General features: G+C 44.2%; 1 protein-coding gene across 3 annotated transcripts in view; it reads right to left on the reverse strand.

The window, feature by feature from the left end:
• Positions 1–4,834: 4,834 nt before the first annotated feature.
• LOC131501336 (integrin alpha-X-like) overlaps positions 4,835–16,575 on the reverse strand; it is a 49,610-nt gene continuing 37,869 nt past the window's right edge. For 2 of the 3 annotated variants that reach the window (XM_058711328.1, XM_058711327.1), the window contains exons 21-30: positions 11,007–11,123; positions 10,839–10,918; positions 10,665–10,748; positions 8,635–8,713; positions 8,417–8,524; positions 8,216–8,299; positions 7,895–8,008; positions 7,631–7,732; positions 7,257–7,367; positions 4,835–5,511 (exon numbers count right to left, since the gene is read on the reverse strand). In XM_058711328.1, the coding sequence (XP_058567311.1) occupies positions 5,413–5,511; positions 7,257–7,367; positions 7,631–7,732; positions 7,895–8,008; positions 8,216–8,299; positions 8,417–8,524; positions 8,635–8,713; positions 10,665–10,748; positions 10,839–10,918; positions 11,007–11,123 (978 nt within the window). In that variant the 3' untranslated portion in view covers positions 4,835–5,412. The remainder of the gene's footprint in view (positions 5,512–7,256; positions 7,368–7,630; positions 7,733–7,894; positions 8,009–8,215; positions 8,300–8,416; positions 8,525–8,634; positions 8,714–10,664; positions 10,749–10,838; positions 10,919–11,006; positions 11,124–16,575) is intronic. The other variant, XM_058711329.1, reaches the window with a different exon arrangement.

A 16,575-nucleotide genomic window follows, 5' to 3' on the forward strand; every position in this document is an offset into this window, starting at 1 on the left:
ATTTGTTTTTCGGGTGGGGAGTTTGGTGAGCTCTTTATAGATTTTGGATACTAGCCCTTTGTCCGATATGTCATTTGCAAATATCTCTTCTCATTCCGTTGGTTGCCTTTTAGTTTTGCTGATTGTTTCCTTTGTCGTGCAGAAGCTTTTTATCTTCATGAAATCCCAATAGTTCATTTTTGCTTTTAACTCCCTTGCCTTTGGGGATGTGTCAAGTAAGAAATTGCTGCGGTTGAGGTCAGAGAGGTTTTTTTCCTGCTTTCTCCTCTAGGGTTTTGATGGTTTCCTGTCTCACATTCAGGTCCTTTATCCATTTTGAGTTTGTTTTTGTGAATGGTGTAAGAAAGTGGTCTAGTTTCATCCTTCTGCATGTTGCTGTCCAGGAGACCTTCTTGACCATAATGATTTGTCCTCTGTATCCATCAAGGATGCTGAGGTGGGGCAGAAAACTCCTGAAGGTTACCATGTAACAAAATACATTTAGCTCCACCATAACTAGAGCCATCACTTTTTGTTTATTTCTGGGGAGCTATTGTAAGCTCAACATGAGGTCTCCAATTGCCTCCAATGGCTCTGACCTGGAGGCAGTCTTGTCCTGATTCCTATACCTGGAGAATAGGATGCATCAACCCTGAATATGACAATATTCTTGAGGCCTCTACTAGAGTAGACAGGGCTTCAAAGATGGTAGGGGACAGGTCTTAACTGGTGTCCAGGTTTTAAGGCACAGTATGATGTTTCCTGAGGTTTCCAGTCTCTTTTCAGGTGTGGTCCTAGCAGCAGCGAGATCAAACCACATTTGTTTCTGGGTTATTTTTTGTCAGAGTCACTATGGTTATATTGGGATAGTCTTTTTGCTTTCTGAGTTCCCTCTCTGTCTTGGGTCTTTCCCATAAACTGTACCTGTTCCCAGGATTTGTCAGTTTTCCCCAGATCAGCAATAGATTGTCCAACATCATCAAAATATCTTGTCTTATGACTGGACTCTGCATGGATATCAGTGTCCCATACCAGGTGCACTGAGGGTGGACTGTGTTATCCTGGTTTTAGTTCCTGCAGTGAATGTCACCTAATCAGAGCTTTTAAAAACTGGTCAAAAACAGCCTGTCTCATTCCCAACTCCTTACGAATTTGTTGTAACTCCTCCATAGATCTATAGATTACCAGGATCCCACATGCGTAGGGAGATTCCCTTTCATTGGGCCAAGCCTCCCTGCAGGCTAGAATAATCCAATCTATAAGGGAATGAGTAACTTTAAACCCCTGAGCACCAGGCCAGCACTGCTGGAAGACTGTGTGTGTGTTGTTGTTGCTCATTTTCTCTGTCTCCTACCTGGTCAGAGAAATGCCATCACCCACCATATCCCATAGCTGCAGTAACCATGCCAGGATAGTTGCCCTGGTCTTTTCCTAAACTTAGCAGCTACACCAATAAGCTCAGGGGGAGTATATTCTCTCATCATGAATGTTTCCTGAACTGTGGGCTGCCCCACTGGCTGGGATTGCTGTTGCTCTGCTTTTGCTTTCCTGTGTATTAAGGATCAAACAGCACCAGGTGTTTCATTCATTTCACTGCTAATCACCATAAAATCGTCCTCCTCATTTTCCTCACTTTCCCAGGTATTCCACCTCTTTGTGTCCCAATCAGGCTTTGTCATAAACACTTGGACCTTACTCCATTGCAGCTTGTCATCTCCTAGTTTGTAAAGAAGAATGCTAGGATATCCAACTAATTATCCTGCTCTTGCATCTTGTCTTCCAGCCCTCAAAGCCAGCAGAGTAGTGGAAACCTGCCCATCTTTCTCTAACCTCAGCTCTTCTTCCAACTTTATAACACAAGTTTCAGCCTCTAGTTGGGTACTAATGGCCAGCCCACAGTAGAAGCCAGCCAACTACACAGCTGTGCATTTCTCTTCTCTGCTGCACTGCACTCTGCACAGTTCCTCAAACAAAAGTATCAGACCAGTCACCATTTAGGGAACATCCTTGTACTCATGCACTGGTCCACAAACCTCTGACCTATGTCTCATCCCTCCCCACAAAAAGGTCATGAACAACTCCCAAGACCCATCTTTCAGTCTCTTGGCTGGCTAGCAAGTTGTTGGTTTGCAACCTCAGGTATTCCCAGAATGAAATTTGAAGCCAGCCCCCATATGGAAAGCAGACAGAAAGAGGCAGGCTTTAGCAGGGTTAATAAGTGAGGGAAGTAAGAGGCCTGACTTGGGCAGCTTCAAGAAAAGTAGATCTTTACACTGGCCCACTAGAATCTTAAGTTTATATAGAGGCTTTAACTAGGTTCAGGTACATGTACCATCCAGATAGACTCAATAATGCATTGTTCTCTCAGGGCTGTGTCTTTCAAAATGGTTCCCACTTTGGAAATGGTAGGCAGAGTATACATTCCAAGGACAGGGCAGGGAGTGAGAAGCCTCTATATACCCAGAGCCAACCAATGGTCATGTCCTCTCGATGACCTCCTCCAACAAACAGCTCCTCTTGCTTTTAGGTGCTATTATCCAAGGACAAAATGCCTGGAACAATGGCAGTCATCTTGCAACAATGAGGGGCATGGTCTAAGACAAAAGCATCACAAGATGGCTGCATCTTAATGTCATTATCGAGGAACTGAATTAACCAATGACTATATCTGAACTCCATGTGGGAAGACTTTGGATTGTCCCCTGTTACTTATAGCCAAGAGCAACCTTCCAGCATAAACATTAACTTTATTGCTGCTTTTATAAGCTTCTTTGAAATTATGTGACTTGTACATACTTTTGCTGTAAGAGCAACTTTGATTTATGCCACTGTAGTTTTGCTGTCTTCTCTGTATTTAATGATAAAAGTATTGCTTTGGGATGGGAAAGCAATATGTTGCAATCATTCTGAGAAGTCTTTGTTGCCTTGTCTGTGAGGTCATTATGTCATGTGTGAAAATGACACAAAAGCTTTGATAGCTTCAAGCCATCTAACAAAGTTTCATAATGGACAACACCCTAGGAGAAAAAAGATATGTGATCCAATAAAATACAGTTTCAATGGTATAATATATTCTAGATATATTTAAATTTTGCTCAGAACCACTCATCCCACCATTTACACATCCCGATACTAAATGTGCACTGGAACCTCATTGATTTTTTTTTCAACGTTTTTTTTTTTTTTAATTTATTTTTGGGACAGAGAGAGACAGAGCATGAACAGGGGAGGGGCAGAGAGAGAGGGAGACACAGAATCGGAAACAGGCTCCAGGCTCCGAGCCATCAGCCCAGAGCCTGACGCGGGGCTCGAACTCACGGACCGCGAGATCGTGACCTGGCTGAAGTCGGACGCCTAACCGACTGCGCCACCCAGGCGCCCCAGGAACCTCATTGATTTTGATGATATTATTCTAAGTGGAAGCAATTTACTTTTTTTTTGGAACCTCAACTTTTATGCTTCAAAGAAAAATTTTTAAGCCATTGATCCATTTTTATGATTTGGGGATATAACACAACACAATGGCAACCCTGAAAAATGTTAATAAAATTAATGTAAGCAATAATATGCACAGAAAATATGTGAAAATAACACCTGTTGCCTTCATTTTATTTTTTTTAATTTTTTAAACATTTATTTATTTTTGAGAGACAGAGAGAGGCAGAGCATGAGCAGGGGAGGGGGAGAGAGACACACACACACACACACACACAGAATCCTAAGCAGCCTCCAGGCTCTGAGCTGTTTGTTAGCACAGAGCCCGACACAGGGCTTGAACTCACGAACTGTGAGACCGTGACCTGAGCTGAAGTCGGAAACTCAACTGACTGAGCCACCCCGGCGCCCCTGTTGCCTTCATTTTAGACAAGAGATTGCTGCAGTCCTTAGAGTCTAGGAACACCTTTAGGAACATAATTACTTAAGTATATGGCAGGATTTCCATGAAAGTCTATTCATGGAAAGGATTTCTATGAAGGGTTATTTTCCAGCTTCCCCTAAATCACTCATCAACTGCTTCACCCTTCTGTGTTTCTAATGCAACCATACACATGGCCCAAACACCTAAGGGGTGGCGGCAGCAGTGGAATCTCTCCAGGCAAGGAATGGCCTGCTATGTGTTGACCCCCAGCTCAGTGCCATGCACCACTTTGTGCTTTATGCTAAGATTGGTGGCATAATAGTAAGAATGGCCTTATTTGGGGCAGCAGGTCTCTGATATAAGACTTCAAAGTGCTCTCCAATCACTTACCATGTGCAAACAATGTCCCCTTCACTGCATCCTAGGATTTGTAAGAAACACCTGTGTGTTGATCCACTCTAATGACCTTTCCAGGTAAGCCCCTTCTTCATGCCCCTGTCACAGCCCCATCAGCCTCCCATCAGTGACAGCTTTGAGAATCGAGTGAGTAGATGAAGAAGTCAGGTTATCCAACATAAGAACATTAATAATCCTCACTCTATTTAACTTACTTGTCCTGGCCTCAGGCTTCAGGGCTGGCAGGTGTCCACCATGGTTAGGGGACACCATGGGCTGACCACTATACATGACTCACATCCCTAAAAGGCCTTAATTTTATACCTTTGACATATTTTCCAATGAAGGTGCATGCATTGTTTTTGTGCAATGTGTTAAATTGTTAATGCAAACTTTAAAATACACAATTTTTAGAATAATGCTCTAGCGTTTCTTCATTCGCTATATTTGGAACCTCAAAAAAATGGAAGTATCCTGGGCATCTTGATCTCTTGAGAGATGCTGGAGCTAGTTGAGCCAGAATGACATTGGGGCAATACCCCTGCTGGGGTTCTACTTCTCTCTCCAAGCCAGCAATGCTGACAAAGGCTGGAAGCCATGTTTACAAATTCCAATGTGTAGACATTTTATTCCCAATTCAGTTTCAAAATGCGGGCTGAAATTTCTGAGACAAAAAGCTGCTTTGACAGTATTTACTAGGAATGAGGATGATAGGAAGGCACAAAGCAACTCATGGTGTGTACATCAAAGCCCACCTTCTGGAAATTCAACTGGATTCCTAACATCAAGTTGGAGAGTTCAGGAGTTATCCTATGTTAATAGGGAGCCACCAAAGATAGATGAGGATTGTGCCTTGTTTAGTATTGTATTTTAGAAAGATCATTGGTAGCTAGTGAAGAGAGACTGGAGCCTGAGGCTATTGTTCATGTACTTCTAGGTAAAAATCAAGGGTATGGTGAAAATCCTGTTCTGGGGTTTCCAGTTGCAGACTTGACAAAACAAATAGCCCTTCCCTGGCAAGAGCTTTCAGTGAACACAATGCATCCTCCCAAAGGGAGAAAGCTGGCCTCCCTCACATGGAGCATTTCTCTCCCTGCTGGCCTAACTTAGCTGAGAGTAAGAGGGCCAGGAAACCTCTCAGAAGAGAACAGGTTCAAGGGAGAATAGGAGGTAATTTCTTATTGGGAAGCTTGAGGGTCTGGTGTCCCATTTTCTGGGATAGTCTGTCCATTTGCTTCCTCCATCATTTCCTTATACTGACGTTTGAAGAAGCCAACCTGTGGAGAGGAAGGAAAAGAGAATTAGGAAGTCCAGTGGAAGAGAGGAAAAGAGATGATTGAGGAGGGAGAGGGATCACCATTGCTGGAGCCCCTACTATGTTCCAGCACTACACTAGAAACATTAGACACACTGTGTCATTTAGCCTTTACCAAAATTCTGTGAGTTGGATGAAATCACCTTCAGAATGAGAAGTCAAGACCCAGCATGGACCAGTCACTGCCTACAGTCACAGAAAGAATCAGTGGTAGTGTCAGCACCCAATCCAGTGCTGTGCTTTATTTTATAATTTGCTGTGAAGAGAAACATGTAGTGATAAAGAGGAGAGTGGAAAAGACAAGGAGAGCAATTAAAGGCAGTCTGACTAAAATTAACAACACAAGAAACAACAGATGTTAGCAACAATGCAGAGAAAGGGAAGCCATCCTAAACTGTTGGTGGGAGTGCAAACTGGTTCAGCCACTCTGGAAAACAGTATGGAGGTTACCCAAAATTAAAAAAAAAACACACAACTACCCTCTAATCCAGCAATTGTGCTACTAGGTACTCGAGGATACAAAATACAGATTCAAGGGGCGCCTGGGTGGCTCAGTCAGTGAAGCATCTGACTCTTGACTTCGGCTCAGGTCATGATCTCACGGTTCATGAATTTGAGCCCCACATCGGGCTCCATGATGACAGCGTGGAGCCTGCTTGGGAGTCTGTCTTTCCTTCTCTCTCCCTCTCTCTCTCTGCCTCTTTCTGCTCTCTCTCTCTCTCTCTCTCTCTCTCTCTCTCTCTCTCTCTCAAAATAAATAAAAAACTTTAAAAAATTAAAATTGAAAGAAAAAACAAAAAGACAAAAAACAAAGGGATACATGCACCCCAATGTTTACAGCAGCATTATCACTAATAGTCAACTGTGGAAAGAGCCCAACTGTCCATAGGCTGATGAATGGATAAAGAAGATTGTAGATATCAAAAGAAATGAAATCTTGCCATTTGCAATGACAAGATGGAGCTAGAGTATATTAATCTAAGAGAAATAAGTCAGTCAGAGAAAGACAAATATCATATGATTTCACTCATATGTGGATTTAGGAAACAAAACAGATAAACATACGAGAAAGGAAAAAAAGGAGAGGGAAGAAAACTATAAGAGACTCAACAATAGAGAACAAACTGAGGGTTGTTGAAGGGTAGGTGAGTGGGAGGTGGGATAAATGGTGATGGGCATTAAGGGGAGGAATTATGATGAGCGCTGGGTATTATATGAAAGTGGTGAATTACTAAATTCTACTCCTGAAACCAATACTACACCATACATCAACTAACCTGAATTTAAATAAAAATTTGGAAGAAAAACACATAAGGAGGCCTGAGAATCAGACAGGAAGGCATGAGGGAGTGTTGGGGACTGGTGATGTCATATGTGGGAGGGGATCTCTCATATGCAGTGCGTTAGCAAGAATGTGTATCTATATCCAAGGTGAGTTCTTCCCTACACTGCAGAAAGAATGGGATCAAAAACTGATGGCTCAGTCAGTTAAGCGTCTGACTTCGGCTTAAGTCATGATCCCACAGTTCATGGGTTATAGCCCGCGCAGGGCTCTGTACTAACAGCTCAGAGCCTGGAGCCTACTTCGGATTCTGTGTCTCCCTCTCTCTCTCTGCCCCTCCCCTGTCTCTGTCTCTCAAAAATAAATAAAAATGTTAAAATAAAAAAAAAACCTGGTAGTGTCAAGAGCAGGATGAAAATACTCACCTTATACAGAATGACTGTGATGAGAGCCAGCAGCAGCAGTCCTCCCAAAGAGCTGCCCACAATAATGGGGACAGGGTTGTAGACCTCATACTTCTCCAGTACCATCTCCATCTGGAGTGGAGGTGACCTCATCAGAAAGTATCAGAACTCTTGCTGTCCCAGACTCTTCCCAGGTTCCCCAACCTTTAACTCTCTCCCCTCCTTCCTTTACTCCAAGGGGTGACAAAGAGAAAAATTCATAGGCTTGGGGACACCTCTCCTGCTGAGGGACCTTCATCCTTCCTCCCTCCAGGCTTGTGAGCCTCACAGCACCACATATTTTGCATTAGGAGCCCTCTTACCAGCCTGGCCACTGCCTACCACACAGTCACTACCTGAGCTCTCAAGAATGCCTCCTGTCCTGGAAGCTGGGCATACACAGACGTGTTGAACATGAGTTCAGCCACACTCACAATCAATACCTTCTTCTGCAATGTCTACAAAACAGAGGGGGCACAGATGAGGAACTAGCACTGGGAAAGGCACAGAGTTCAAGAAATGTCCTGGCTGGAGGATGGACACAGACGTCATCTGGTGGCACCTGAATCCTGTGGTGGGGCGGTGGGGGGTGGGTGGACTCTGCTGTTGGGCCTACACACCTGGCTGACCCAGCCAAAGCTGAGGTTGCCCTTTAGGATGAAGTCAAGTTCCTCCTGGACGCCAAAGGAAGGCAGGTCACAGTGGAACCTCAGGCAGTCAGCAATTGAGCAGTTCTAGGGACAGAGAAGTAGCATTAGGCCAGAGAAAGGTGGTTTTGAAGGCAGATGGCAGCATAAAACTGATTGATGTGAGAGGAGCAGTCACAATTGAATTCAAGAGGGCTGTTCAGCAGACAGCCATCTGAATGTAATACAGGTTCTTGAATTAAACTCTTCTGGTGTGTGGTTTGAAGTGGAAATGGCCCAGAGCCCTCCTTTTACCAGCACGGGATTCTTCTGAATGTGGGTCAGGAAGTCAGACTCTATGGGCACCATTCTCTCTGAAGAACACTGAATGGAGGGGTTCTAGGAAAAAACACAGAGAACAAGCATCTAAGGGGGTTGGGCATCAGGAATTCATGAGGGACAGAGAGATCCAAGTAAAGGGCATTAGCTGGGGAGCTGTACACAGTCCTTGAGTACCTGGGGGTGGAAAACCTCTAACTCTGTCCACACAGGCACCCCATTCAGCTCCACAGGCACAGAGAAGTTGATGCTGACAGGCAGGTCCCTCTGTCCCAGATTGTTCACCTGCACAGAGGGCAGTGAGAGCAAAGACCATGCCAAATGCCATATCCCTCCCTAATTGCTGGCTGCTAGCCCCCTGCCACAGCCCATGCTCTTGAGTCAGTATCACTTGCCTGGTATCTATGCTGAGCCTGGTTGCTTTCCTCCCAGTCCAAGGCTGAGAAGTTGAGGTACCTGGTGGACTGTTCATGGCTGGGGAGAAAAGAGGCACAGATGGATTTGAAGTTCCTTGAGGGACTCCTAAAGAGGCTCAAGTTAGCATCATGACAGGATAGGTAGCCAGTGGGGCCTTGGGGTGGCCTTCAATGAATTCTGTGACTGATATGAGGTAATGGGAGGATTTAGGGAGCAGGGCTGGGCTTCAAGCTGGGTGCAAGCTTCTTGCAGAAGCTGTCAATGGAGTAAACTGCCAAGGAGGCTGGCAGAGAGCACCGTGAAAGGGACCCAGAGCTATGCCATCGACTCACTAGAGAGCAGGGGCCAAACCATCCCTCTTTGTGTCTCTGTTTTCCTTTCAGGCCTTCATGGGCATAGAGGATACAGGATATGCATGTGAGACCCAGCAAAGTTTTGGGGAGACTTGGACTTATACTATTGGTAAATGTTTACTGGACACTACCACTGTCTGGCCTCCCACAGACCTTCCTTCCTCTCCTGTTTCCTTGGCTTTTCTGGTCCTGGGACTTAGAGGTGAGGGAAGGCCTAACAGTACTCTTTACTGGATCTCAGCGTAACAATTCCTCCTGAGCCCTACCCAAGCCCATGTGTGGAGACCCAGTGGCCAGCCTGGCTCCTCACACAGGTGGGTGGGCTCACCTCTGGCCCTTCTTGCTCCACTTCTTGGGTACCTATCCTTTGCCCACACAGTCCTAATTCTAGACCACTTCCACTCTAAACTCTCATCCCTCCTCTGTGAGGAGCTTCCCCAAAATTCCCCAGCCTCATCCTGCGGGCCTCTCTGAATGCTCCCACCCACAGAGTCAAATCAGCTGAGTACAGCTGAACTGTAGGGCCAAATATGCCTAGATATGCCCTGCCCATGGGTTTCCAGTACACACTCCAGCAAACAAGCTCAGAGCATGCACCTGGCTGGGCTGCTGAGACCTCCCAATGTGGAGATGTGAATTAGAATGTGACACTGGGCAGGAGGAGGGTGTCCAATGAGGCACAAGGGCAGAACTAGCACAGGGAAAGGTACCCAGGCTAAGCCACACAGACTTGTTGCATATCATGGATGTATACATCCCACAAGGGCAGGAGATTGTGTCTGGTTTTGATTATACAATACAGACTCAATAAATTTTTGTTGAATTTCAAATGAATTTATGGAAAGCAGCCAGAGCACTGTGCTTAGAACACAGAAAATGCTTAGGAAGCTATTTACTGAAAGAAGGTGTCTGCTCCAACACATGACTTGACTCCTGAGTTTTAAACACCTCATCTATTACCCTTCCTGGAGCAGCATTTTAAGCTCTTTTTCTTTTATCTAACTTCTCCCTGAAATTTGACCTCTACAGCAAGCAGGTCATTTGTCTCTATACCTCCCAAAAGGGACTGGGAAGAGGAGGAGTAGCAGGTCTAACGCCCTGCAGGTGTAAATCTGTTCCTTTCAATGAAGAATTGTCTCACCCAAATGTCAACGACTCCTTTGAGAACCACTGTTGGCTAATCCCAATGCCATGGACTCTCACATTTAGCAGAGGCCTCCCCTGACAGAAGGCTCTAGCTGCTCTTGGAAACTCAGCCTCAGAGTACAGAACCATGGAGAGGTCCTTGATGAGATTCTGCCTTGGATCAGAGCAACCTCACTTCCAAATAAAGCTGTAGGAATCTTGAGACATGAAAATGTCTCATATTTCTCAGGAAACCCAGGAAAATCTTGGTGTTTTTAAAAAAGCCTTCTGAGAACTGTAACCTCTATTAAATGTATAACAATAATAATATTACAGTTATTATTATCATAGCTATCCCGCAATAAACACTCGATGTTTAATTAGTAAGTGCTAGCAGTATCATCTACCAATTGAAAAGGTGGTGATAAAACCTGAATGTTCCAGATGTTGAAATGCTGCAGGGGGTAAAATCCTTTCCTAGCCCCATCAGAGTGATAGAGAAGAACTCTTTTGAGCTGGTGGTATGGTACCTGCTGATCACAGTGTAGATGGCATACTTCACCATGAGCTCCATCTGAAAGGTGGTCTTGCTGGTCCTGGGAGTAGTATTTTCACTGGAGAAAGAGGAGGAGCCTAATTGGCAAGGACCCTAGAGGAGGAGGCTAGGGGCAAGGAGGCACTGCCCCAGGCCTGGCCCAGCTCACCTGCTCACATTAGCTGTCAGAAGCAACCTATCACCCAGTATGGCCTTGGGGGAGATGTCAAAGGTGACCATGAAAGTCATCTGAGGAAGAGGCAAGAATGAGGGAGTCACCAAGAAATGAGACAGGGTAGGGGCAGGTAAGCAGTGGGTGGGCAGAAGCAAGGCTGACCTTAGCACCCTCACGGAAGATGAGGTGGTTGATGCTGCAACGGGTGCTCTGAGTACTCTGGCCCTGGGCTGGGGTGCCATCACAGGTCAGGCTTGGGGAGTGTGCCTGCAGCTGGTTCTAGGCAAGGGCAAGTAAAGAAAAGGCAGGTGAGCATTGTTTAATATTCTAAAGAGACTCCATGAAGTAGTGAGTTTCCTGGTATGTATCTTAAGGTTATGTTTTTTAAAATATCTTCAGACACTATCTGGTCAAATTTCTTCCTAATGTAGAAATGCCAGATTTATTAGAGTTTACCCTCTTTATTTTTTGTTCTTTTAAAAGAGCTTTTTTGGGGCGCCTGGGTGGCGCAGTCGGTTAAGCGTCCGACTTCAGCCAGGTCATGATCTCGCGGTCCGTGAGTTCGAGCCCCGCGTCAGGCTCTGGGCTGATGGCTCGGAGCCTGGAGCCTGTTTCCGATTCTGTGTCTCCCTCTCTCTCTGCCCCTCCCCCGTTCATGCTCTGTCTCTCTCTGTCCCAAAAATAAATAAAAAGCGTTGAAAAAAAAATTAAAAAATAAAAAAATAAAAAATAAATAAATAAAAGAGCTTTTTATTATGGAAATTTTCAAACATACTCAAAAGTAGAAAGACAGACTAGATAAGTCAACCCTCTTTGTTTCCATCACTCAATTTAAATTTCTACTCTTGTTTTATTCAGCTGCTTGACAATTTTTTCTGAATAATTTAAAGCACATTCTGGATATCACATCATTGTATCCAGAAACACTTCAGTGTATGCCACTAACAGATAAGGGTATTTTTTAACATAAGCACAGGACTTAAGAAATCACACTCGGGAGAGAGGGAAGATGGCGGCGTAGGAGGACGCTGGGCTCACCGCGCCTCCTGCTGATCACTTAGATTCCACCGACACCTGCCTAAATAACCCAGAAAACCGCCAGAGGATTAGCAGAACGGAGTCTCCAGAGCCAAGCGCAGACGAGAGGCCCACGGAAGAGGGTAGGAAGGGTGGAGAGGCGGTGCACGCTCCACGGACCGGCGGGAGGGAGCCGGGGCAGAGGGGCGGCTCGCCGGCCAAGCAGAGCCCCCGAGTCTGGCCGGCAAAAGCGGAGGGGCCGGACGGACTGTGTTCCGACAGCAAGCGCCACGTAGCGTCTGGGAGGTCATAAGTTAACAGCTCTGCTCAGAAAGCGGGAAGGCTGGAGGACAAAGGGAGGGAGAGCTGCTGAGCGCCCGGACGACAGAGCTCAGCTTGGCGGGGAACAAAGGCGCTCACCAGCGCCATCTCCCCCGCCCATCCCCCAGCCAAAATCCCAAAGAGAACCAGTTCCTGTCAGGGAACTTGCTCGCTCTGTGCAAACACCCAACTCTGTGCTCCTGCGGAGCCAAACCTCCGGCAGCGGATCTGACTCCCTCCGGCTGCCACAGGGCCCCTCCTGAAGTGGATCACCTAAGGAGAAGCGAGCTAACCCTGCCCCTCCCGCCCCCGTGCACCTTGCCTACCCACCCCAGCTAATACGCCAGATCCCCAGCACCACAAGCCTGGCAATGTGCAAGTAGCCCAGATGGGTCACACCACCCCACAGTGAATCCCGCCCCTAGGAGAGGGGAAGAGAAGGCACACACCAAGTCTGACTGTGGCCCCAGCGGTGGGCTGGGGGCAGACATCAGGTCGGACTGCGGCTCCGCCCACCGACTCCAGTTATACACCACAGCACAGGGGAAGTGCTCTGCAGGTCCTCACCACTCCAGGGACTATCCAAAATGACCAAACGGAAGAATTCCCCTCAGAAGAATCTCCAGGAAATAACAACAGCTAATGAACTGATCAAAAAGGATTTAAATAATATAACAGAAAGCGAATTTAGAATAATAGTCATAAAATTAATCGCTGGGCTTGAAAACAGTATACAGGACAGCAGAGAATCTCTTGCCACAGAGATCAAGGGACTAAGGAACAGTCACGAGGAGCTGAAAAGCGCTTTAAATGAAATGCAAAACAAAATGGAAATGACGACAGCTCGGATTGAAGAGGCAGAGGAGAGAATAGGTGAACCAGAAGATAAAGTTATGGAAAAAGAGGAAGCTGAGAGAAAGAGAGATAAAAAAAATCCAGGAGTATGAGGGAAAAATTAGAGAACTAAGTGATACACTAAAAAGAAATAATATACGCATAATTGGTATCCCAGAGGAGGAAGAGAGAGGGAAAGGTGCTGAAGGGGTACTTGAAGAAATTATAGCTGAGAACTTCCCTGAACTGGGGAAGGAAAAAGACATTGAAATCCAAGAGGCACAGAGAACTCCCTTCAGACGTAACTTGAATCGATCTTCTGCACGACATATCATAGTGAAACTGGCAAAATACAAGGATAAAGAGAAAATTCTGAAAGCAGCAAGGGATAAACGTGCCCTCACATATAAAGGGAGACCTATAAGACTCGTGACTGATCTCTCCTTTGAAACTTGGCAGGCCAGAAAGGCTTGGCACGATATCTTCAGTGTGCTAAACAGAAAAAATATGCAGCCGAGAATCCTTTATCCAGCAAGTCTGTCATTTAGAATAGAAGGAGAGACAAAGGTCTTCCCAAACAAACAAAAACTGAAGGAATTTGTCACCACTAAACCAGCCCTACAAGAGATCCTAAGGGGGATCCTGTGAGACAAAGTACCAGAGACATCACTACAAGCATAAAACATACAGACATCACAATGACTCTAAACCCGTATCTTTCTATAATAACACTGAATGTAAATGGATTAAATGCACCAACCAAAAGACTTAGGGTATCAGAATGGATAAAAAACCAAGACCCATCTATTTGCTGTCTACAAGAGACTCATTTGAGATCTGAGGACACCTTTAGACTGAGAGTGAGGGGATGGAGAACTATTTATCATGCCACTGGAAGCCAAAAGAAAGCTGGAGTAGCCATACTTATGTCAGACAAACTAGACTTTAAATTAAAGGCTGTAACAAGAGATGAAGAAGGGCATTATATAATAATTACAGGGTCTATCCATCAGGAAGAGCTAACAATTATAAATGTCTATGCGCCGAATACCGGAGCCCCCAGATATATAAAACAATTACTCATAAACATAAGCAACCTTATTGATAAGAATGTGGTCATTGCAGGGGACTTTAACACTCCACTTACAGAAATGGATAGATCATCTAGACACACGGTCAGTAAAGAAACAAGGGCCCTGAATGATACATTGGATCAGATGGACTTGACAGATATATTTAGAACTCTGCATCCCAAAGCAACACAATATACTTTCTTCTCGAGTGCACATGGAACATTCTCCAAGATAGATCATATACTGGGTCACAAAACAGCCCTTCATAAGTTTACAAGAATTGAAAGCATACCATGCATACTTTCAGACCACAATGCTATGAAGCTTGAAATCAACCACAGGAAAAAGTCTGGAAAACCTCCAAAAGCATGGAGGTTAAAGAACACCCTAGTAACGAATGAGTGGGTCAACCAGGCAATTAGAGAAGAAATTTAAAAATATATGGAAACAAACGAAAATGAAAATACAAAAATCCAAACGCTTTGGGATGCAGCGAAGGCAGTCCTGAGAGGAAAATACATTGAAATCCAGGCCTATATCAAGAAACAAGAAAAATCCCAAATACAAAATCTAACAGCACACCTAAAGGAAATAGAAGCAGAACAGCAAAGACAGCCTAAACCCAGCAGAAGAAGAGAAATCATAAAGATCAGAGCAGAAATAAACAATATAGAATCTAAAAAAAAACGGTAGAGCAGATCAACGAAACCAAGAGTTGGTTTTTTGAAAAAATAAACAAAATTGACAAACCTCTGGCCAGGCTTCTCAAAAAGAAAAGGGAGATGACCCAAATAGATAAAATCATGAATGAAAATGGAATTATTACAACCAATCCCTCAGAGATACAAACAATTATCAGGGAATACTATGAAAAATTATATGCCAACAAATTGGACAACCTGGAAGAAATGGACAAATTCCTAAACACCCACACTCTTCCAAAACTCAATCAGGAGGAAATAGAAAGCTTGAACAGACCCATAACCAGAGAAGAAATTGAATCGGTTATCAAAAATCTCCCAACAAATAAGAGTCCAGGACCAGATGGCTTCCCAGGGGAGTTCTACCAGACGTTTAAAGCAGAGATAATACCTATCCTTCTCAAGCTATTCCAAGAAATAGAAAGGGAAGCAAAACTTCCAGACTCATTCTATGAAGCCAGTATTACTTTGATTCCTAAACCAGACAGAGACCCAGTAAAAAAAGAGAACTACAGGCCAATATCCCTGATGAATATGGATGCAAAAATTCTCAATAAGATACTAGCAAATCGAATTCAACAGCATATAAAAAGAATTATTCACCATGATCAAGTGGGATTCATTCCTGGGATGCAGGGCTGGTTCAACATTCGCAAATCAATCAACGTGATACATCACATTAACAAAAAAAAAAAAAAGAGAAGAACCATATGATCCTGTCAATCGATGCAGAAAAGGCCTTTGACAAAATCCAGCACCCTTTCTTAATAAAAACCCTTGAGAAAGTCGGGATAGAAGGAACATACTTAAAGATCATAAAAGCCATTTATGAAAAGCCCACAGCTAACATCATCCTCAATGGGGAAAAACTGAGAGCTTTTTCCCTGAGATCAGGAACACGACAGGGATGCCCACTCTCACCGCTGTTGTTTAACATAGTGCTGGAAGTTCTAGCATCAGCAATCAGACAACAAAAGGAAATCAAAGGCATCAAAATTGGCAAAGATGAAGTCAAGCTTTCGCTTTTTGCAGATGACATGATATTATACATGGAAAATCCAATAGACTCCACCAAAAGTCTGCTAGAACTGATACATGAATTCAGCAAAGTTGCAGGATACAAAATCAATGTACAGAAATCAGTTACATTCTTATACACTAACAATGAAGCAACAGAAAGACAAATAAAGAAACTGATCCCATTCACAATTGCACCAAGAAGCATAAAATACCTAGGAATAAATCTAACCAAAGATGTAAAAGATCTGTATGCTGAAAACTATAGAAAGCTTATGCAGGTAATTGAAGAAGATATAAAGAAATGGAAAGACATTCCCTGCTCATGGATTGGAAGAATAAATATTGTCAAAATGTCAATACTACCCAAAGCTATCTACACATTCAATGCAATCCCAATCAAAATTGCACCAGCATTCTTCTCGAAACTAGAACAAGCAATCCTAAAATTCATATGAACCACAAAAGGCCCTGAATAGCCAAAGTAATTTTGAAGAAGAAGACCAAAGCAGGAGGCATCACAATCCCAGACTTTAGCCTCTACTACAAAGCTGTCATCATCAAGACAGCATGGTATTGGCATAAAAACAGACACATAGACCAATGGAATAGAATAGAAACCCCAGAACTAGACCCACAAACGTATGGCCAACTAATCTTTGACAAAGCAGGAAAGAACATCCAATGGAAAAAAGACAGTCTCTTTTTTTTTTTTAATTTTTTTTTCAACGTTTTTTATTTATTTTTGGGACAGAGAGAGACAGAGCA

This window comes from Neofelis nebulosa, chromosome 18 (assembly GCF_028018385.1).
Source record: "Neofelis nebulosa isolate mNeoNeb1 chromosome 18, mNeoNeb1.pri, whole genome shotgun sequence".
NCBI lineage: Eukaryota > Metazoa > Chordata > Mammalia > Carnivora > Felidae > Neofelis > Neofelis nebulosa.